At 41.3% G+C, this 23,420-nt stretch overlaps 1 protein-coding gene across 4 annotated transcripts in view; it reads right to left on the reverse strand.

The window, feature by feature from the left end:
* Positions 1–23,420, reverse strand: part of TBL1XR1 (TBL1X/Y related 1) — a 218,870-nt gene that overhangs the window by 36,003 nt on the left and 159,447 nt on the right. For all 4 annotated transcript variants that reach the window (XM_060767487.2, XM_060767489.2, XM_060767488.2 and 1 more), the window contains one exon: positions 5,573–5,675. In XM_060767487.2, the coding sequence (XP_060623470.1) occupies positions 5,573–5,630 (58 nt within the window). In that variant the 5' untranslated portion in view covers positions 5,631–5,675. The remainder of the gene's footprint in view (positions 1–5,572; positions 5,676–23,420) is intronic.

Genomic DNA, 23,420 nt, shown 5'->3' on the forward strand with positions numbered 1-23,420 from the left:
CCCAGAAACCAAGTTATAGTCATCACAATGGAAGCATTTCACATCTCCGAGACCAAAAAAAAAACAAAAACAAAAACAAAAAACAAAAAAGAGGAAGGCAGGTCCGCTGTCATGCTGACAATTTTCTTTGATTCCACTGCTGTGGGTTTATCATACCACATGACACAAACACCACCAAAGACTACTACCAAGAGGTTCTGTGTTGCCTTCATAAAGCTGTGAGATGCAAACAGCTGGACCTGCGGGCAACGGGCAATTGGGAACTGCATCACAATAATGCATTTGTCCACTCTTCACATTTGATACATGTAAATGTATAGATGGATGTTTACTGTTGCCAAATTGTTCGTGATCCCAACACTGAGCTAAGGGGACCTCATTTGGGGTTGGGACCCACAGTTTAAAGGCCAATGCTTTAGATGATAAGGACTCTGAGATGAGATTTTGATCCACTCACGCTTCAGACTAAGAAGAAAGAATATATTTTCCAGTTTTAACTCAGTTGAGTGGGAGGATACCAATGGAAATTATTTATAGGAAGAGGGGAGAGTGGGAAAACAGGACATGTTAGAATAAAATCATCCCATAAAGTTAGAACTTACATTTCCAGAAGCTTCCAAAATAGCCTGTTTAGCTCGCTATTTTTTAAAATGGGTTGGGGTGACATAATAAAGGGATCTCGTCATTTTCTCTCCAATATGAGATTGTTGAGTGCTTTTTCTCTTTCTCAACATGACCAGGAGAAGCAATAACCAATACAAGCCCCTTGTCAGAATTTCAGATAGTGGGTTTATTCATAAATGCCCCTAGGAATGGTTCTATCTCAGGAATCTTTTGGAGAAAAACAAAATGACCACATAATCTGGCTCAGAAACTCTTCAATAACCTGTGACTCCCAGGAAGAACACTCTCACATGTGAATCGTCAGGTCTTCAAAGAAAGGGTATGATACAACTGGGCATCTATGGCAGGGAAATCCCCTTCCCATAGTCTCATTGTACTGCTACTACTGATAATAGGAAGCACAAAAGGAGAAGCCCCTACCCAAACAAAAATCTGCTTGACGCGAAAGCCTGCTTTTGTGTGTATTCAAACTTGCCTCCTTGCCTTGGAAAGAGAATGCGTGTGTGGCGGGGCGTGCAGACAAGCAGGTCCAGAGCTCGGCTGCAGGCATACTCCAGACCTGCCTGCACTCTCCGCCACACAGCCCTTTTGAAGCATGTGTGGCAGGGCATGCAGGCAGGTCTGGAGCCTCTTGAGTAAGACGTGCTCAACTGCAGGCACTGGCAGGCGCACTCGCTTTCCGGGCCTGCCTGCACGCCCTGCCACACACACATTCTTTTTCCAAAGAGAGTGTGTGTGTGGTGGAGCGTGCAGGAAGGCCAAGAAAGTGTGCACACCTGCCAGTGCCTACAGCTGAGCACTTCTTACTCTAGAGTAGAAACAGCAGGTGCCAGGTAAGAAGAACTCAGGCTGGGAAGGGGAACCAGTGGGAAAAAGCCCCCTCTCCATAATGGTCAGATTTTCAGGCTACAAAACAAACAACTAAAACAACCTTTCCAGTTTCAGGAGGCCCACAAAATCTGGATCGGGGACCCCAACGAAAGCTGGGACACAAAACGGAGCAAGGTTTTCCCCAAAAGCACATGTCTACTGTGCAGAGCTGCTGAGGATAGGATGGTGTCTCACTCATAAGCTGAAGTCAACTTAAAGTCAGTTAAAAATAATAAACTGCCCCTCCCCAAGGAGAGTTGGCATGTGGCGGATCTTGTCAGGCCCACTGGATAGAACATCAAAATTGAGAAAAGTCATATATCAAACAGTGGACAAAGTCGACTAGTTTGTCTAGAGGTGCATTTGTTCCAAATATGTGCCTACATATTGTGGGTACAAAGAATATTTAAATATTCCATAATCTTTGATAACAAAGGAATGTCAAAAAATGTCAAGTGCCATGATATTTTCCATTCTTTTGAACAAAAGTGAACAGACAAGAGCCTTCACTTTCGTTCTTAGTTAGGCTCTGTGCAAAATTTCTTTTAAATAAAACATAATGTTTTTAATATGGAAAAATTCTAAATGAGAAAGAATCATTGGAAAACATGCCAAAGTTCTAATATGTTTGGAAAATGGGGAGAAAGCTAAGTAGGAAAAGATCACATCCCAAGTATGTATGATCTGGTGATATTCTGTTAGTTCCAAATCCTTCAACAGGATGACTGTTTCTCTGTATTATTAGACGATAGTAAATGAAAGAGCTTTCATGTGCATCGTTCATGGGTGAATTCACAAACAATGGATGTACTCCGTGAATGTGTGCAAAAGAAGAAAATGCACATGCTGGTCTATACTCACATTTGTGTACCATAGTTGTGGCGCAGCTAGTTAGTAGCCAGCAGCATTAAATCACTACTGACCGAGAGGTCATGAGTTTGAAGCCAGCCTGGGTCAGAGTGAGCTCCCGACCATTAATAGTCTAGATTGCTGTCGACCTATTTGAATGCAATATTCTTGCTTCTTGGCAGGGGGTTGGACTGGATGGCCCTTGAGGTCTCTTCCAACTCTTTGATTCTATGATTCTATGCAACCCGAAAGACAGTTGCATCTGTTAAGTAAGAAATTTAGGTTCTGCTTTATGCGGGGAGGCTAATTTAACTAATTTATGATACCATAAAACCTTCCAGCAGTGTGTGTAAGAATGAAAAAGTACTCCATCAAGGACTCGGTGTCACAAATGGACGGTGAAGTGGCAGCTCCCCCTGTGGCCGGAATCAAGCATACCCTCATGAAGCCGGAAAAGCTGGAATATTAAATTGCCTCTGTGTCTGTCTATATATGTTCTATGTCTAAATGGCATTGAATATTTGCCATGTATATGTGCGTTGTAATTTGCCCCGAGTCCCCTGCAGGGTGAGAAGGGTGGAATATAAATGTTGTAAATAAAGAAATAATATTTCTGATTCCTGAGAATCAGAGTATTTTCCCTTTTCATTTTGAAGAATACTTTTTTCAGTTTTGTTTCCTCAAAATGTGAAGACGATTTTGAAATCATGTGAGCCATAAGTGATAAAATATCAAAAGCCTCCAAGGCGAGATTTCCAGCAGTTATGAGGATATGATTTTTCAGTAGTTAGGCATTTCAATCCAATGCTGGTTCCATGTTCCTTTCCTCCCTGCACCCTGACTCCTAGATGGATTTACATGACTTTGCACAAGCCACTAATTTTAGTGTTTTGCTTGGATGAATTTAAGTCATCTAGGTTTTGTTCCATTTCAGATACTGCACTCACAACTTAAAACCAGTCAATGTTAAGTTAGAATGACAAACGACAGGTCTTTCTTTACTGGGACAATATTTTTCCCTGAGAGTGTTGCTGAAGGAGGTTTATGGGACAAATAAGTGCCTCAGTCCCCAGGAGAAGGGGGCCAAAGGCAGTGGTTGCAGCTTCACATCTGACCGATGGCCTCCTTACACAACCATAAAGTAGGTTATCTCAGGGCTATTCTCCTCAGATAACCTCCCAGTGTATATGAACAATGGACTCACATCTTGCCATGAACTCTGCCCAGCTGCAACAATGCTGCTCTTTTGCATGTTTACTTAAATGGGATAGAGGGGACTCAAGAGCTTGAATCTTCTGACAAGTCATGGGGGAGATTTATAGACTATGTGCACTGTTTCAAGTTAAAACTATTCTAAAACCCCTTGAAAGGAGAACTTGTGAAATCAAAGTTTTACTAGGACAAGAGGTGAAGATAGCAAGGCTTATGCCCATCTAACAGATACTATATTTATAATTCTTTCATAATAGTTGCTGTCAATAGCGTATAAACCTTATTCTATTATATTACTACTGTAACACAGGATCAGAAATATGGGCATGAAAGAACTGTATTTAGTGGGTTGTTGTAGGTTTTTTCGGGCTATATGGCCATGTTCTAGAGGCATTCTCTCCTGACGTTTCGCCTGCATCTATGGCAAGCATCCTTAGAGGTAGTGAGCTCTGAGAATGCTTGCCATAGATGAGGCGAAACGTCAGGAGAGAATGCCTCTAGAACATGGCCATATAGCCAAAAAAAACCCTACAACAACCCAGTGATTCTGGCCATGAAAGCCTTCGACAATACAACTATATTTAGGTCTGCCTTTATTTGTTAGTTTCCCCATAAAGCAGTGTTTTCTGTAATGTGTTATGACAGCCCTATCAGAACTAGGAAAGAATGCCTATAGTATAGCAGCCTTTTAACCACAAATCCCATAATTCCCAGTCAGCATGGCTAGCAGGAACCCCCAGCGGCACAATGGGTTAAACCCTTGTGCCGGCAGGACTGAAGACCAACAGGTTGGAGGTTCGAATCCGGGGAGAACGCGGATGAGCTCCCTCTGTCAGCTCCGGCTCCCCATGCGGGGACATGAGAGAAGCCTCCCACAAGTATGGTAAAACATCAAAACATCTGGGCGTCTCTTGGGAAGCGTCCTTGCAGACGGCCAATTTTCTCACACCAGAAGCAACTTGCAGTTTCTCAAGTCACTCCTGACACAGAAAAAAAAGCATGGCTAGTGCACAAGATTTGCTTTATGATTATCTCATGTACCTTTGAAAACAACTTCCAGGGATAAAAGGTCTACACCAGGGGTCCCAAAACTAAGGCCCGAGGACCGGATACGGCCCCCCAAGGTCATTTTCCCGGCCCTCGCTCAGGGTCAACCTAAGTCTGAAATGACTTGAAAGCACACAACAACAAAAACAACCCTATCATATCAGCCAAAAGCAGGCCACACTTCCCACTGAAATACTAATACATTTATATTTGTTAAAATTGTTCTTCATTGTATTGTTTTAAATAAGATATGTGCAGTGTGCATAGGAATTCATTCATATATTTTTTTCAGATTATAATCTGGCCCTCCAACCGCTTGAGGGACTGTGACCTGGCTTTCAATTTTAAAAGTTTGAGGACCTTTGGTCTACACCATGCTCATCCTCTAGCAAATTTACTACGGTGTCAGTGAAACTTTTCTTCAATTTCCTTTGAAACAAGGTGTCTGGAAAGCATCCACCTTGATCTGATAAAAATCTCACTTTCAGGATATCAGGCCCACAAAATTGCTTCTCATGTACCTTATCCTGAATATTTTCTCCACTGGGGTAGAGTCATTGAATAGCAATGTCTTCCAAAACACAGAGCACACTTATGTACAGTCATTTTTCTATGACCTCCTGAGAAATCAGATTTTTTTAAAAAATAATATTACATACAGCAAAGGGTCATTATCTCTGGTTGGAACCCAATCAGTTCACATATTTTAGCTTATTGTAAGCCTTAGGAAGACCCACATATTCAGAAGTCACTCTTATTGTCCCAGTTTTTTGGCTTTGCTGTGAGAGCTCACTGACTGAGTGCAGAAGAGTAACCTGAACCACAAAGTTCATGAACCTCGTTCTTTCTACTAATACTGTATGCATAAAACAAGGATGTGGCGCCCACAAGACATTTAAATGTTAATATGAACTGAAACATGAGCTTGAAAAAAGGGAATTCCGCAGTGCATTATTAGTGAAATACTCACCGGACTCTTGCAAGTATCTATATACGAGGAAGTTAACCTCATCACTGCTTATACTCATCTTTATGTCCACTTAAACCATGAGGTCACGACAAAGGATAATACCCTGCGAAAACAAAACAAAACCAAATGAATTAAAGCATGACATATCAAGAACCTGTAAATCGAATATTGGTTTCTCCCACAGAGGAACAAAAATGACAGCTCAGTAGAACAAACTTCATCACTGTAAGGTACACCATCAAAGGACATCTTTACAGGGGTGATTTAATAGGATCTCCCCATGCTATCATCTGGAGAGATGTCTTAGAGTAGTGGTTCTCAAAGTGTGCTCCCCGGAGCCCTTAGGGCTACATGAAGCATATTGAGGGGGTCTGAAGTTCCCTCCCCCCCAAGCTTTCCTTCTTCTTTCCTGCTCTTCTCCTTGCCCTCCTCTCCCTAACCACCAAAAGCCTTTTACCCTCACCTTCCTTGCCCACAAAACCTTTTCCCCTGCTTTCCTCACTGCCCAGATCCTTTCCTCCTCGACTTGTTTCCAAACCCCAATTTCCCTCCCTCTGTTCTGGGGGTGTTTTGATTGTGTTTTTCCTGTGTGGCAGAAGGGGGTTGTTGGACTGGATGGCCCCTGAGGTTGCTCCTATTATTTAGCATCATCATAATCATTACTACTACTACTACTACTACTACTACTACTACTAGTACTACTAGCTGTACCCATCATGCGTTGCTGTGGCCAACCTTCCCTCCCTTTTTCTTTCTTTCTTTCTTTCTCTCTCCTTCCTTCCTTCCTTCTCTTCCCTTCTCCCCTTTTCTTTCCCTTCCTCTTTCTCACCTTTCTTCCCTCTCTACCTATTCTTGGACTGCAACCTTCCCTCCCTCTTTCTCTCTCTCTCTCTCTTTCTCTCTCTCTCTCTCTCTCTCTCTCTCTCTCTTTCTTTCTCTCCTTCCTTCCTTCCTTCCTTCCTTCTCTTCCTCTTCCTTCCCTTGTTGTTGTTGTTGTTGTTATTACTACTACTACTACAAAGGCTGAATGATCATCTTTTGGAGGTGCTTTGATTGTGCTTTTCCTGTATGGCAGGAGGGGGTTGGACTGGTTGGCCCCCGGGGTCTTTCACTGAAATACTGTTAAGTTTATGTTGGTCAAAATGTTTCCCATACACACATACACATACGCACAAACATTATATATAATATATAAACATTTCTTGGGACTCCACGAGAAACATTTGCTTCAAAAGGGGTTCTGTGGCCGAAAAGGATTGAAAACCACTGTCTTAGAGTATGACTCCCGTTTTAGAACAGGAAGACTTCTTCTGTTGCAAAAGACGCTGTTTCCCTTATCTTCCTCTGCTTCACCCTATTGCAATAGTCCCAGACAAATGACAGCTGCAAAAACTGAAGGCCCTAAGGGAGATATACGATGGGACACACTGAGCATTTTCTCTTCCCGCATGCAGACCAGAACTGAAGATGCCATCTGCCAGCCTTGAAAATGTGCACATTTGAGGGAATTCTGCACCATTTGCTATTGCTAGGAATACATATGTGCAAGTAAACTCATATAATTAAAATAGCTGAAAAATTACTTTCTCGTCCAGCAGCTGGTACTTCGTAAGTGTTCATTTGAGTTTTGACATCATAGCTTTCTTTTGACACAGACATCTAAAGGAGCAAAATAGAGCGTTTGCAGAAATATTGCAGCAGGGAATGTAGAATTGATGAGCTTCAAGTTGCCATGAAGTTCCAATTCAAGATATTTTCATAGTCTTAAAACAGGTAAAATAATAGCCAAGAAAATACACACACAACTGATTCTTGCATTCAGGCTATTTTAAATGAATTATTGTAGCTGCCTAAGATGGGATGGAAAATATTTTGCACAATATCTCGTATCTCTTCCTATGAACCAGTTAGAGTGTTGAGATTTGGTGGAGAGGCCCTGCTCTTGGTCTTGCCCCATTTGCAAGCACGATTGGTCAGGATGAGAGACAGGGCCTTCTCAGTGGCGGCCACTCAGCTATGGAACTCCCTTCCCTTGGGGAGATGGTAGCGGGGTACAAATAAAGTGTTGTTGTTATTATTATTATTATTTAATAGGCTTTTCCTTAATCCCTCTTTATTATCCAACATTTTCACTTATCCAATATTATGCCAGCCCGTTTATGTTGGATAAGCGAGATTCTACTGTAGTAATAATAATGATGCTACCACCTCCACAATCTACCAGAACCAACACAATTTTGCAAGGGTTGTATCAAAGCACTCTTTCCACAAATGACTGAGCTAACAAGAGAATAAATACATGCCATGTATCTACTAAGAACTTTTAAAATCATCACTATCACCACCACCACCACCACTACCTTTTCTGAACTGCAGTGCTCAAATTCCTGCTGTCAGCAAGATCCTCATCAATACTAGGAAATCCTGAAGCTCTGCTTCAAAGAAATGACTTGTCTAAGCTCTGATCTTGCCAGACATGAGGCTTCCTATCTACTGGACAAAAGGTGGCAGTGTAACATAAACATTGAAATTGCTTAGCAGTGAATGAATAATGAAAGGAAACCTGTGAAAGAAATAGGCAATACTGCCAGTGGGTGCCATCACAGAGCAACTTGCCTCCAAAGGCCTGATCTACACATACAGCTTATTGCAACCGGCATCAGAAATAAATATGCCTCTTTTCATCACAAGGTTAATGTTTAATTTTGTACATAATGGCTACAGAAAATTTGAAAAGTCATGCAGATCCTTACTATGAGAAATTTCATCCGAACCTCCAGTCTTTTAGTAGGATTTTAAAACAGGCACTTTTTCACACTTGAGCAAAGGGCTGAAAATGTCAGTTCTTTCAAAAAATTTCAAAGTGGAGATATATTAATCAAGACTATTTGGTGTGCAGCCTGAGATTCTCCTAAGAGACTGTGTCTCTTCCCTTTATGGATGGCATAGAAATCCATAAACACTCTCGTGCTTCTAACTGTAAATGGACTCAAAGCATTTCTACACAAACTGTTTTTTCCTGCGATGTGTACCAGAAACCTTAAGAATCAATATCCTGAGTTTCATTAGGGAGAAGTCAGTCTGTTGTTAAAGAAGCATGAATGTTTCAGCAATATCTTCCATAGTATCTTGGCAGATGTTACCTATTAAAATGTAGGCTATGCTACTAGCCTTTAGTATGAGTAAATATACTTATGAGAAGCCACATTATTGTTGTGATTTTAGCCCCTACAAATATCTACAGAGGACCCACATGCGAGATGAACATCCATATAAGCATATGTACACACACACAAATGCTCCAGTTATGTTTAAAGTCAACACTCCATATCTACGGATTCTGTATCCATGGATTTCAGCATTCATACTTTAGAAACACCCCCCCCCCCTAAATATAAATAAATAAATACAAATACAAAAAGCAAACCCTGATTTTGCAATTTCATATATAGTACGGGACAGCATATTATTATGCCATTTTTTTCGCGGATCAGGAGCAACTTGAGAAAATGCAAGTCACTTCTGGTGTGAGAGAACTGGCTGTCTGCAAGGATGTTGCCCAGGGGATGAATGCCTGGATGTTTTGATGTTTTACCATCCTTGTAGGAGGCTTCTCTCATGTCCCCGAATGAGCTGATAGAGGGAGCTCATCTGCGCTCTCATAGAATCATAGAATCAAAGAGTTGGAAGAGACCTCTTGGGCCATCCAGTCCAACCCCCTGCCAAGAAGCAGGAATATTGCATTCAAATCACTCCTGACAAATGGCCATCCAGCCTCTGCTTAAAAGCTTCCAAAGAAGGAGCCTCCACCACACTCCGGGGCAGAGAGTTCCACTGCTGAACGGCTCTCACAGTCAGGAAGTTCTTCCTCATATTCAGATGGAATCTCCTTTCTTGTAGTTTGAAGCCATTGTTTCGCGTCCTAGTCTCCAAGGAAGCAGAAAACAAGCTTGCTCCCTCCTCCCTGTGGCTTCCTCTCACATATTTATACATGGCTATCATATCTCCTTTCAGCCTTCTCTTCTTCAGGCTAAACATGCCCAGTTCCCTCGCTCCTCATAGCGCTTGTTCTCCAGACCCTTGATCATTTTAGTCGCCCTCCTCTGGACACATTCCAGCTTGTCAATAACTCTCTTGAATTGTGGTGCCCAGAATTGGACACGATATTCCAGATGTGGTCTAACCAAAGCAGAATAGAGGGGTAGCATTATTTCCTTAGATCTCTCCCCAGATTCGAACCTCTGACCTGTTGGTCTTCAGTTCCGCCAGCACAACCGTTTAACCCATTGCACCACCAAGGGAGCCTATTATGCCATTGTATATAATGGGACTCAAGCATCCATGATTTTGGTATCTACTCCAGGTCCTGGAACCAATTCCCAGTCGACACCAAAGGCTTTATCTATATAAATAAAAACGTAATGTTCGTTTGTGGGATTAACTTAACTCAAAAACCACTGAACGAATTGACACCAAATTTGGACACAATACACCTATCAGGCCAACAAGTGACCATCACTCATAAAACACGGAAAGCCACAGCAGAAGAGACTCAAAAAGCCAAAAAATAAAAAAATAAATTACAACACATGTGCAAAACCATATATATACACGCAGCACTGAGATTGTGGCGCAGCTGGCTGAGTGTCAGCTGCATTAAGATCACTCTGACCAAAAGGTCATGATTTCGAAGCCAGCCCGGGTTGGAGTGGGTTTCCAACCAATTATGTATAGCCTGTTGTCGACCTTTGCAACCCGAAAGACAGTTGCATCTGTCAAGTAGGAAAATTAGGTACCACCTTAAAAAGTGTGGGGAGGCTAAATTAACTGATTTATGAGGCCATAAAGAAGACTCCAGCAAAGCATTCCAGCGGGGAAGCATGCGGGAATGCAGAAGTGCTTCATCAGTGTAGCAGATGGACAATGAAAGAGACAGCTCCCCTGGCGGCCACAAAAAGTTAAATAGCCTCTGTCTATGTCTGTATATGTCTGTATGTCAAAAATTGTCATTGAATGTTTGCCATATATGTGTACACTGTAATCCGCCCTGAGTCCCCTGCGGGATGAGAAGGGCAGAATATAAAACTGTAAATAAATAAATAAATAAATAAATAAATAAATAAATAAAAACACATATACACAAATATATATACACACACAAAACACCTATACACAGACTGTACACAGCAACGCATAGCAGGGGACGGCTAGTATGTTAGACACATTCCTAAACTACTAAGCAATATCCATATGAATAGAAATAATAAATTGGACTTTTTCTTTCTGAAGCATGACATTACATTTATTTATGAGACACACTCGGGCTTTCCTAAGGTCCCCAAATTTGGCCCCTTTCAAATGTTGTTAGACTGTCATAATCCAACCACTGATTGGGAATTCTGGCTGTTAGAAATCAATCTACATCTGGAACCAGATTTAGTAACCACTGCTCAAGATCTCCAAGTTACATTTTATGACCCACAACTTAAATCCGTCCAGACTGAAAAGCAGCTGTTGCAAGTATCATGGCAATCTGTCTTATACAACTAAACCTGATAGAAATGGCAATAGCCATTTCTTGCAAAATGTAAGATGAATGTCATAGTTTATTTGATGCTGAAATTTCCCAAGCACTTCTGGGAACCACAGAGTTGCAGAAGCAAAATGAGCTGTGTGGTCTGGCTGATGAGAAAAAAGAAAATTGCACGTTTGAGAAATATGTCCCCCAAAGCCTTCAGCTACGAACTAGAATTAAGGTATCCCTTCCCCCGCTTCTCGATGGAACACCGATAATCAACATTTGATTGTCTGCTTGTTCATAAGTGTTGGTGGAAACTCCATTTTTATCCAGTCAGAACCACATCTCAGTGAGGTTTCTCCCCTGCCCCACATTCTTTCCACAGTTTTGCTTTCTATGAATCAGGTTCTACTGTAGTCAAAATGAACCATATAAGCACTGCAGTTAATAGTAAAAGGGAAGTTAGGGTAGGATAAACGCCGTACAAATCTTGGAAGGGAAATTTGACTACAGAAGAATGTAATGCTTCCTACACGAAGATTGTTAAGCCACACTCCAAGTACCACACAGTGTGAGGCATGGTGGTCAAAGTCATAGTTGTATTAGTCTTTATCATTATGCAAAGTGATCTCATAGCTTCTTTGAGATTGAGAAATGTGGAACCGAAATGTAGGTTTGGTCTATTTCATCAGATGCATGGAATGAAGTGTTTAGGTCAGTGGTTCTCAACCTGTGGGTCCCCAGGTGTTTTAGACTACAACTCCCAGCAATACCAGCCAGTTTACCAGCTGTTAGGATTTCTGGGAGTTGAAGGCCAAAACATATGGGGACCCACAGGTTGAGAACCACTGACCTAAAGATTCATAAAAGAAGCACTTATCAAAGAATTTGGGGTTCATTTAGTGGGATCCTTGGTCAGCTTCTGGAAGACACTGACCAGTTATGGTTGTGGACCTAAACATTCATAGAGACATCTTAGGTTAAAAAAAACCCAACAAATTTCCATAGTCAAATAGTGGTGCAGCGCGTTAAACCGCTGAGCTGCTGAAACTTGCTGACTGGAAGACTGGTGGTTCAAATCCAGGGAGTTAGTTGTTAGCCCCAGCTTCTGCTAACCTAGCAATTCGAAAACTTTCAAATGTGAGTAGATCAATAGGTAACGGCACTCTATGCAGTCATGCTAGCCACATGACCTTGGAGGTGTCTAACTCGGCCCTACACATTGTCGAATACGGCTTTATTCTTCCTACCAATTACCCAGATTCTTTTCTCTAATTGGCCCCAGAATGAACAGCCACAGAGCTGTACCTAATATTATTGTTGCCTGCCATAGCATTGCACTTAATTCTCGGGGCCCCTAGAATTGGCCCGGCCTTTAAAAAATTTAAATTGTCTTGAACAGGAAGGATTACTTTTAATATATGTGTGTTATGGTGACAATTTTTATGCTTTTATTTTGTTTTGTTAATCTTACGGTTATGTTGTTTTTTACTTTGTATGTTTTGTGATGTTACCTGGGAACCACTCTGAGTCCCCTCGGGGAGATGGAGCGATATATAAATAAAGTTTTATTATTATTATTATTATTATTATTATTATTATTATTTTATGGACAATGCTGGTTCTTTGGCTTAGAAACGGAAATGAGCACAAAGTTGTCCCTGCCCAGAGTTGGGCTTGACTAGACTTAATGTCAGGTGAAAACCTTTACCTTTATTAGAGTGAAAGGTTTTATCTTTACTTTCACTGGGATCCTGTGCTTCTAACTCCACCAAATGCTGACTGTAGTAAAAGAAATGCAAAACCAGTGGGTAGGGTGGCAAGTTCAGTTTTAGAGGTGGTCATAAACAGCAGTTGGGGCACAAAGAGGTAAGGCATAATTAAGAAATTACAGCACAAGGCAGCAAATTCCCTTACTACCCCTTGGCTCAAGTGCCGTCTTCCTAAAACCCATGTGAGATAACTTGGCTGAGAGACAGTGAATGGTCAAAGTCCGGCAGTTAACTTCAGAAAGCCGAGTGGAGTTTTCCCCGGAGAAGCCTTTAACTATTCCTGTCTGTTAGTGGATGAAGGCCACACAGCGACTAGCTGGGCGAGTCAAGTTGCTCCAAATAAACAGTTACTTCAGATTTCCATCTTTGGTGCCAAGTTACAGCTACGCTACACCTAACGCACACTGGGGAAGGGCAACAGCAAAAATGTAAACGTAGCCTATTACAGTATCTATGTGCCGCACTCAGTGTTTATACTGACCTTACGGGGGTGAGAGTTACAGTCTGGTACGAATTTTGCCACACTTATCACAGCTGTGTTCCTGAAAGTTTACAAGGAGGATTGTTCGAGGTTCAGCCAAAAACGAAATATGCAGTGACATAGTGATGGAAAACAATCTTCCCCCATTTCCACAGCAAATAGGATGCATTTTAAACCTTTTCTCTGCAGGCGTCATGGGTGCGGTGTGTCATAGAAAGCACATTATATACACCCGGACAGATTTCTCAGGAAAGAAGATTTGGATTTGGGTTTTTCTGCTGAGCAGTAAACGTTTTCCAACTGATCTTTAACCTGCTATCAAAGTCTAACCTATCCCATTACGGTTTTTTTTCTGTTGGGTTTGTTTTAAGACATGAGAAGAGTACACATTCTGTGTTCAAAGATGTATTATCACATCTGCCCATCTTCTCTTCTCAGTTATGGTGACCCTAAGGCAAAACTATAATGGGGTTTTCTTGAAAATATTTGTTCAGAGGGAGGTTGCTGCCACTGCCTTCTTTCGAAGCTGAAAGTGTGAATTGCCAAAGATCACCCAATGGGCTTTTATGGCCATGCAAGGATTTGCACCTTGTGGCCCATTCACATAACCATATCCATGGAGGATCTGTTACCAGATTTTATATCGATATGTGAAGATCACAGTGAATCCTATTATTTTATATGGAATGAATGATGGAGGTATCAGGAAAATACCTCCCTCACTCATAAAATACATTTAAAATATTATTATTCATCATATAGCTGAATCAGACTTTGGTTAGGCTATATGATGTATTTTAAATGTATTTTAATCTAATGTTTTATCTTTTGTATAATCTTTTAAATCTTTTGTATACTATTTTTGATAATATTTCAAATGTCATTGTCTTACTGTTAATGTTTATTGCTTATTTTTGTTATGAGTTTTACTTTATTGTTTTGTATTATTTGTTGTTATTGCTTTTATTATTGATGTATTGTGGGCTCGGCCTCATGTAAGCCGCACCGAGTCCCTTGGGAGATGGTAGCGGGGGTATAAATAAAGTATTATTATTATTATTATTATTATTATTATTATAAATGTATTTTAATCTAATGGTTTATTTTTTGGGGAAAGATATGAAGACTGAGAACCAAATGAGAGAATTAAGTTTCTCTGTAGCTAGCATACATACATGGGGCCACAGTGGCACAGCATGTTAAACTTGCCAACCAAAATTTTGCCGGTTCGAATCCACGGAGCAGGGTGAGCTTCCGCTATTAGCCCCAGTTTATGCCAACCTAGCAGTTCGAAAACATGCAAATGTGAGTAGATCAATAGGTTCCGCTCGGGCAGGAAGATAACAGTGCATGACTCCATGCAGTCATGCCCACCACATTATCTTGGAGGTGTCTACGGACGGCTCTTCGTCTTAAGAAATGGAAATGAGCACCACACCCCAAAGTTGGACTCGACTAGACTTAATGTCAAGGGGAAACCTTTACCTTTACTAACATGCATGCAGCATTTTCATTGCCACGTGCACACTTTCTTTTGTTTTTTTTTTGCTTTTGCACTATACAGTATTACTCCCTTATCTACGGATTCGATAACCACAGCTCAATTTAACCATGCTTCAAGTATTCTTCCTCCAAGAACTGTTGGGAACCTCTCGAGGTCTTCCAGGACAGTTCTATAGTACTTTTCCAGGCCAGGTACAGTCGAAGTATGGGATTTGCTATAATTCACAATGTCAAATATCTACATGTGTGTGTGTGTGTATCTTGAAACTTATCTCCTGCAGATGCAGAGGTTGTATTATATTATGCTTGGAATCTCATCTCCCACATAACTGACAGTGGAGTTCACCTTATCCCAGGCAACTCCTATGTCCAACGTTAAGAATCTGATTTGATTATTGGCTGAAGGAATACATCTGGATAGCACTGGTGGGGGGGGGGGGCAAATTGTACACTGACAGTGAGGCATGTGGGATCCTATCAGTCAAAGGTCTGGAATGCTTTTTTGCCGTGTACCATCTGCTGCAGACGTAAAATTTACACTAGAATAGTAGCATGTGTCAGTGTTTGGCAGTAGGAGAACTCTTGGATAAGCCTGGAATTGCACCCAGTTCCGGATCTAGATGCCTTCCTACACAGCACAGCTACATTCCAAAGATATTATATAGGGCAGCTCTTTGAAAAAATAACAAAAGTGAAAGCATCATTGCAAAATCTCTTTTGGCTTGGTGTTACATCATTATCACCGTTGCTATTGAGTAATTCCCGTTTTTCCCTCAAACTGAGATTCAAGGAATCTTAAGAAAAATTAAAATAAGAACAGATTAGAAAAATACATACAATTATAAAATATTTGCACAACTAAAAACAAAAAATATATACATAAAAAGGGCAAGAAATAAAAATAATAAACTACATGATTAAATGCTTTTTCCTGATGAACAGCCTATTTTCAATGGCCTGCCAAAACAGAGAAGAAGAAAAAAAAGCAAACCAACCCACCCCCCCCCCCCCATTAGCTGCTGGTGGGAGGAAAATGAGGAAAAATAAAATAAATAAACAATATAAATTGAAAATGGAGGGAGCAAGTTTAGATTCCCTAGGAAAGGAGTTCTAGAAACGTTGAGTAGCCTGAGAGATGGACCTTTCCCATGTTCCATCAAACATGCTTGGTGGAACAGACGACTTACAGGGAAGAACATAATCAGGCATACATCCTGGACAAAAGCCATATAGGGCTTTGTAGGTCACAACTAGCTTTTTGATGATGTTTTATGGGTTGATTCTCTCATTAATTTTCTTTCACTTGACTATGCCAACATAATGAATTAGGACACAATCTTAAGAAAACAAAGATTTTTTTTTTATTGAATGCCTGGCTAAGAAAACTTGTTTGTTTTGATTAAAGATTACTATATTAAACTTCCATAACTAAAATTGGGACAGGGCAGCACAGCCTGCTTTTCAGCCGGCCACCTGCATCTATTCTTCTCAAAAGCATTCAGCTCATCATTGCACTCAAAATATGTGGAAGATGAGATTAATAGCAATTCGGATAGTAGTACCTTCTTGAATGGGAGATGCCAATCCATGCTATTTTAACATTTGTTGCATGGACTTTATTAATGGTAATAGTATCACATTGACTTCAACTCATGGCAGCCCTAGTGTTCTGTCACGCGCTGCGCCTGTAAAGAATTTCCTTTAGGACAGGATGTGCAACCTTTGCCCAGCGGGAAGCCAGGGGGCCCAAGGAGAAGTTCTCAGAGGTTTTCCACCACAAATGACCTTTAAATGGCTTGTGAAGTATAACAAAGTTCTTTATTAATGAACAATCAAACAGAAACTTCTCTTGTCTTCAATAAAGGGTATAGGGTTACAGCCTGTGCTGGATGGGGTCGCACTCCCCTTGAAGGCGCAGGTTCGCAGCTTGGGTGTGATCCTGGATTCATCGCTGAGCCTGGAGCCCCAGGTCTCGGCGGTGACCAGGGGAGCATTTGCACAGCTTAGGCTCGTGCGCCAGTTGCGCCCGTACCTTGGGAAGTCTGACTTGGCCACGGTAGTCCACGCTCTGGTTACACCCCGTTTAGACTACTGCAACGCTCTCTACGTGGGGTTGCCCTTGAAAACGGCCCGGAAGCTCCAACTGGTCCAACGTGCGGCAGCCATGATACTAACAGGAGCGGGGCACAGGGAGCATACAACCCCCCTGCTGTACCAGCTCCACTGGCTGCCAATCTGCTAACGGGCTCAATTCAAGGTGCTGGCACTGGCCCATAAAGCCCTAAACGGTTCCGGCCCAAGATACCTAACCAACCGCCTCTTGGCCAATCAGCCCACGAGGACTTTGAGATCTTCCGGGGAGGCCCTGCTCTCGATCCCGCCTGCATCTCAGGCACGGCTGGCGGGGACGAGAGATAGGGCCTTCTCAGTGGTGGCTCCTCGGCTGTGGAACACCCTTCCCGTAGACATCAGGTTAGCCCCCTCCCTGTTGAGCTTCCGCAGGAAGCTGAAGACCTGGTTGTTTAAGAAGGCTTTTGAATAGAAGTGCAATGACTGGTAACTTGACCATAGGAATGGAACAACGGAAATGGTATTGGATTGTGAATTGGACGATGAGACGACTCGGAATGATCTTGTAGTAAGGTTGATGTTTTGATGATGTTAATAATTATGTACTGTGGATTATTTTATTTTGATGTTGTATTTTGCACCTTTTGTCTATGTTGTACACCGCAATGAGTCGCCAGTAGGCTGAGAATCGCGGTATATAAGCGTAGTAAATAAATAAATAAATAAATAAATAAAGCTAAACAAATGCTTCCAAGCTTTATGCAACTGGTGACTTCCTAATCTTGTCCACGAAGGACAGGCAACTGTTTTCAATAACTTCTTCTTTACTTTGAAGGAAAAACCCCTTTTTAACTTCTCTCAGGCTGACTGTAATCTAACCCTTACTGATGTGGGCTCCGCTACCAGGTCGAACTGCTTCTCGAAGCACCGAGTGGACCTACCAGTAAAGGTTTAGATATTCTGGAGTTCTTTGGTCTTTAGGGCTGTTTTCCTGGAAATCTTTGGAGATCCTTTGATGCTCTTAAGACTGTTTCCCCCCGGAAAGTCTTAAGGGTTGAAGCTTTTGTACAGGGGAAGCTTGCACATGTCCTGTACATTAGCTTTCCCTTCCCAATTGCCCTGAGCAAGGGGTGGAACCAAAACTTAACGATGATGGACAGGTGACTTGCCCTATGACTGCAACCACAGGAAGCCACCTATCTGCAGAGTCTGTGAAGCCCAGGGCTGCAAGCAAACATTTAATACAAAGCAAATAAATTTGGAGCTCCTGGTACAGCCGTACCAGCACACCTAGAAAGGCAAAACATAGTTCTTCAATAGCCCTCCAAAGATCTTGCAGTTGCAGGGTTGCTGCTTTCCCGGCAGAGTCTATCCATCTGGAATATGGTCTTTCCCTTGTCTTACTGCCTTTGACCTTAACAAGCACTATTGTGTTTTCTACTGAGCCACATCTTCTTGTGATGTCAGAAACCAGGGAACATAAGTCAGTGGAAGTGCAGGGTATAGGGAAAAACAGGTACAGTGAGCCCCCTTTTCCCTAAGGTTACTCTTCCATGAACCATCGCAAATAAAAAAAACATTAATGACCAATCCATAATAAACCCCTGTGCCAGCAGGACTGAAGACCGACAGGTCGCAGGGTCGAATCCGGGGAGAGGTGGATGAGCTCCCTCTATCAGTTCCAGCTCCTCATGCGGGGACATGAGAGAAGCCTCCCACAAGGATGATAAAAACATCAAATCATCTGGGCGTCCCCTGGGCAACGTCCTTGCAGACGGCTAATTCTCTCACAACAGAAGCGACTTGCAGTTTCTCAAGTCACTCCTGACACGACCAAAAACCACTCCATATTTTTAAAAGTTAATATCAACACTTCAGCATATCTGCATTCACAATGCCAACTAATACGGGGTGCAGCAATCTATGATCACTGGATTTTGCAGGTCTGGATCCTACAGATCCAAAAAGCCAACTGTTCATCCAAAAATGGAGACTGGAGACAAACAGAGACAGACAAAAGCTGGCTTGAACAGGATATGAGTGTCTATCTAGTCAGCTATGGCCCATCCTCATGGTCAGCTTGCCATTTTTATGGTCAAATTTTCATGCACATTCCCACCGTTCAGTGGGTGTTAATAACAATTTAGTTCATAATTGAAGCAAGGCCTTTTTTATTTATCTGTGAACTATTATAAATTATGGAAAGCTTCCACAGTTTATGCAGAAGCATAACTTCCAATAATCCTCCCCCAAGTTTCAATAAACTGCCCTAGCGTAACTCAAAGGAGAAATGAAGCTGGGTGAAAAATCATCCATCTAAAAGTCATTAAGGAAGGAAATTTGTATAATGAATAGGTAGTTCATACATTTTAAATGTGTTATGTCTTTTATCAGGATGTATTTATTAGGTATCAATTTGAATTAGGACTGACATTCCTCCCCCTCATCACTTCCCTCCTAAGTTCTTAAATATTGCCTCCTGCTGATGTTATTGATCGACTCCTCCAAACTGTCACATTTGGGCATTCAAATGTTTCCTGGGTATAAAACAAATGAGCTTTGCAAGCTGCTTTTCTACAGCTCAGCAATGTTGGTAGAGAGGAAAGCCTCTGTTTTGAGTTTTGCAAATAACATATATGTTTCTGGACCCACAGTATTTAAAAATTTACTCAAGAAATATCTTTAAAATATGCATTTTCTCTTCTATAAACCTGCAGGGCTTTATAATATTGCCAAATCATATATTAGTAACTACTACTTCCAACAGATATAAACTTATCAATAGATCACCATCATGAAGATATTTAGGTAAAGTTAAGGTTTTCCCCTACAAACACAAATCTACTACAAGTTGTAGTACATAAAACGTATATCCAACTTATATAATACAGCATTGAGCAAAGAACAAAAAACTGTTATTTATACAGTGATTTTTACATCAGTCACAAAAGTAGAGTCTTTCTTGCTGTAAAGCAGACTTTTCCTAAGGGCATAAGACCCTTACTTTCTGTAAAGATACTACTGAGTGGAGCTTCCAGTCCCTTGTAAGAGGATATCCATGTAGAGGTTTTCCCCTGACATTAAGTCGTGTCAGACTCGGGGGGGGGGGGGTGATGCTCATCTCCATTTCTAAGCTGAAGAGCCAGTGTTGTCCGTAGACACCTCCAAGGTCATGTGGCCAGCAAGACTGCATGGAGCACCATTACCTTCCTGCCTGAGCTGTTGATCTACTCGCATTTGCATGTTCTAAAACTGCTAGATTGGCAGAAGTTGGGGCTCACAGCGGGAGCTCACCCCACTCCTCGGATTCGAAACTGTGACCTTTTGGTCAGCAGGTTCAGCTGTTTAACCCACTTTGACAACGGGGGCTCCCTAATGAACATATTTATCTCACCTAAATTTGGGAGTTAAGCAATGTCTGATGTGAGGATATAAGGCGTTTTTAAAAAGGGCCAGGAAAGTATCCTGTAGAGCTACTCCTTGTCAAAAGTTAAAAATACTGAGTTAGATGAAGGAATGGAAAGGCACTTGATCATCAAACTTTGCATTATCAGGTGGGACCACATCTGAAAGCTGCAACAAGGTTTTGGACCTAATTAGTCAATCCCTGTGGAGATTGAAGAAATGTTTCAGATTTCATTTTCCCCACTTTAGAACGTGTATTTACAAACAAGTTTTGGTCAAGTGTGATGATACTCAAATATCTGAAGATAGCTGGGGTTTGATCAGTCGTCCGCTTGCTCAGGGGAGGAGAAAAAGCGGAACCTTTCATTCTTCCCCCCATTCAAATTATAAGTCAAACCGTAACTTCCTCCTGAGCAATACATGGTAAATTCCCCAATAGTTCATTAGGCTAATCATCACTCATAAAAACATTGAAAAACATAGCGTAAGGAAATTAAAAAGCCAAAAAAGCAAAAAGACGCTACAGCATGTACGCAAAAAACCCCGGCAAATGAAACACACAATAGCAAATCTACACTTTCTTCTGGACTACAGCTTCCAATATCCCCTAAACTAGGCCCTTTATGAGAGGAGGATGATCCAAATGCACTGCATTATTATTATTTATTATTATTTCGGTTATTTCTACCCCGCCCTTCTCACCCCGGAGGGGACTCAGGGCGGCTTACAAAGGCACAATTCGATGCCGGCATCAACATAACAGTAGAATAAAAACAATATAGCAGCAATTAAACAATTAACAATCAGTTTCTACATTGCAACAATAAAACCGATTTCACCTAATTAACGCTCAGCGTTCGCCATCTCATAGTCCAAATTTCAATTCAAGCTGCAAGCTTTCTTCCCATTGGATTTCTTTGAGACCATTCCAATTCCTGCATATTTCCAATTTCCTATTCCTGGACTGCAACTCCCAGAAACCTTCCAGATAGATAAGGTAGATAGATTAGATAGAGGTAGATAGGTAGGTAGGTAGATAAATCGATCAGGAGAACTACTGGGAGTTGTAGTCCAAGAATAGGTAGAGAAGGAAGAAAGGTGAGAAAGAGGAAGGGAAAGAAAAAGGGAGAAGGAAGGGAAGAGGAAGAGGAAGAGGAAGAGGAAGAGAAGGAAGGAAGGAAAGAAAGAAAGAGAAAAAGAGGGAGAGAAGGTTGGCCACAGCAACGCATGGTGGGTACAGCTAGTAGTAGTAGTAGTAGTAGTAGTAATAATAATAATAATAATAATAATAATAATGTATATCCCGCCCCCTCTCCAAAAAGACTCAGGGTGGCTTACAACAAATAAATATGCAACCAAGCAAGAATAAAAACATAATACATAACAACAAAATAAAATAAAAAAAACCTTGCCACTAACTAATAATATCATAATAAAATACACAGATTAGATTTGGCAGAATTTAAAACATATTTTATATCAGCGCAAAATCAGTTCAAACCAGTTGATGTTTGTACAACTACAAGGGGCACCATCATAATAACTTAATAGTTAAACGTTTCCGAACACCAGCTTCCACATCCATGTTTTCAATTCCTCCCTGAAGATATCTAGAGCGGGGGGCTGTCTGATTTCTTTGGGAAGGGCATTCCAGAGCCAGGGCATCACCACTGAGAAGACACATTCCCACCAGCTACACTTGTGGTGGGGCCGTTACAACGGCCTCCCTGGAGGACCTTAAGGCCCAAACGGGTACATCAGGGAAGAGGCGGTCAAGTCTTCCCTTCCTCCCAAAGGAAGAAAAGCTGGATCCATCCTTAATTGCATCTCTGACAACAGCTAGGACTGTTGTTTCAGGAGTTGCTTTTGAGACTGCTTTAAATTGCATGCTTTTAAAAACAGTTTTCTTTATTTTTTAAGTAGTTTCAATCAGTTTATAAGCAATGTTTTTATCTGCTGTGCATTACCCAGGCGACTCTGGAAAGGTGAGAGGTGAGAAGCCAAGATTGATTTTTTTAATGCTTAAAAATAAATGGATTTTAATTTCACAGCATCGTAGAAAAACAGAGCTAGAAGAGACCACAAGGGCCATCCAGTCCAACCCCATGCTGGGCAATACACAATCAAAGCACTCCAGACAGATGATTATCTAGCTTCTGTTTAAAAACTCTAAGAGAAGGAGACTCCACCATGCGTTGAGGCAGCATATTCCACTGCTAAACAGCTTTAACCTAACGTCAAACACTTTCGGTAAAATCTTCTTTCCTGCAGTCTGAATCCATTGCTCTGTGTCTTCGTATCTGGAGCAACAGAAAACAAGCCACCCTCATCTTCAATATGACATCCATTCAAATATTTAAACATGGTTATATTACTTCTTAAACTTCTATTTTCCAAACTAAATAAACTCAGCTTCCTAAGCCACTCCTCAAAGAAGCTCCTACTGAGTCACTGACCTGCTTGAAGGCAGAAATAATTCCAATTTAATTTGGAATCCTTTTTATTTAAATCCACATTTCAAAATTTTCTTTGAAAACAGAAACAAAGACTCTAGCTCAAAAATAAACAGTATTTGTTCATATTCAATTTATTTGTTAACAGCACTTTAGGATATCAGCAGTTAATCCGACAAGGAGAGGGAACAGAGAAATTTGTGACTTCAGGATATTACTTAGATGGATATGTGTTGCTTCAAAGGCAAAGAAATGTCAATAATGAACGGACATGTAGGTGCTTCTTTATAATCTGGCATTACAAGGAGAAAAATAAGACTTTAGCTATTTTGTTTGTGTCATTAACTGCAATACATTTGCATTCATATCAATGTGGGATATATTTAAAACCAACTCTACTGTGCCCACCTGATTCTTTCTTCTGTCAATTTTCCCTCCTGACAACAAAGGCCTTCCAAGCTCAGTGGGGTTTACTCTCAATTTATTTAGAACAGGGGTCCTCAAACTAAGGCCAGATACGGCCCTCCAAGGTCATTTACCTGGCCCTTGCTCAGGGTCAACCTAAGTCTGAAACGATTTGAAACCACACAACAACAACAACAACAACAACAACAACCACCACCACCACCACCTTATCTCATCAGCC

The sequence above is a fragment of the Anolis sagrei genome, chromosome 3 (assembly GCF_037176765.1).
Source record: "Anolis sagrei isolate rAnoSag1 chromosome 3, rAnoSag1.mat, whole genome shotgun sequence".
Classification (NCBI taxonomy): Eukaryota; Metazoa; Chordata; class Lepidosauria; order Squamata; family Dactyloidae; genus Anolis; species Anolis sagrei.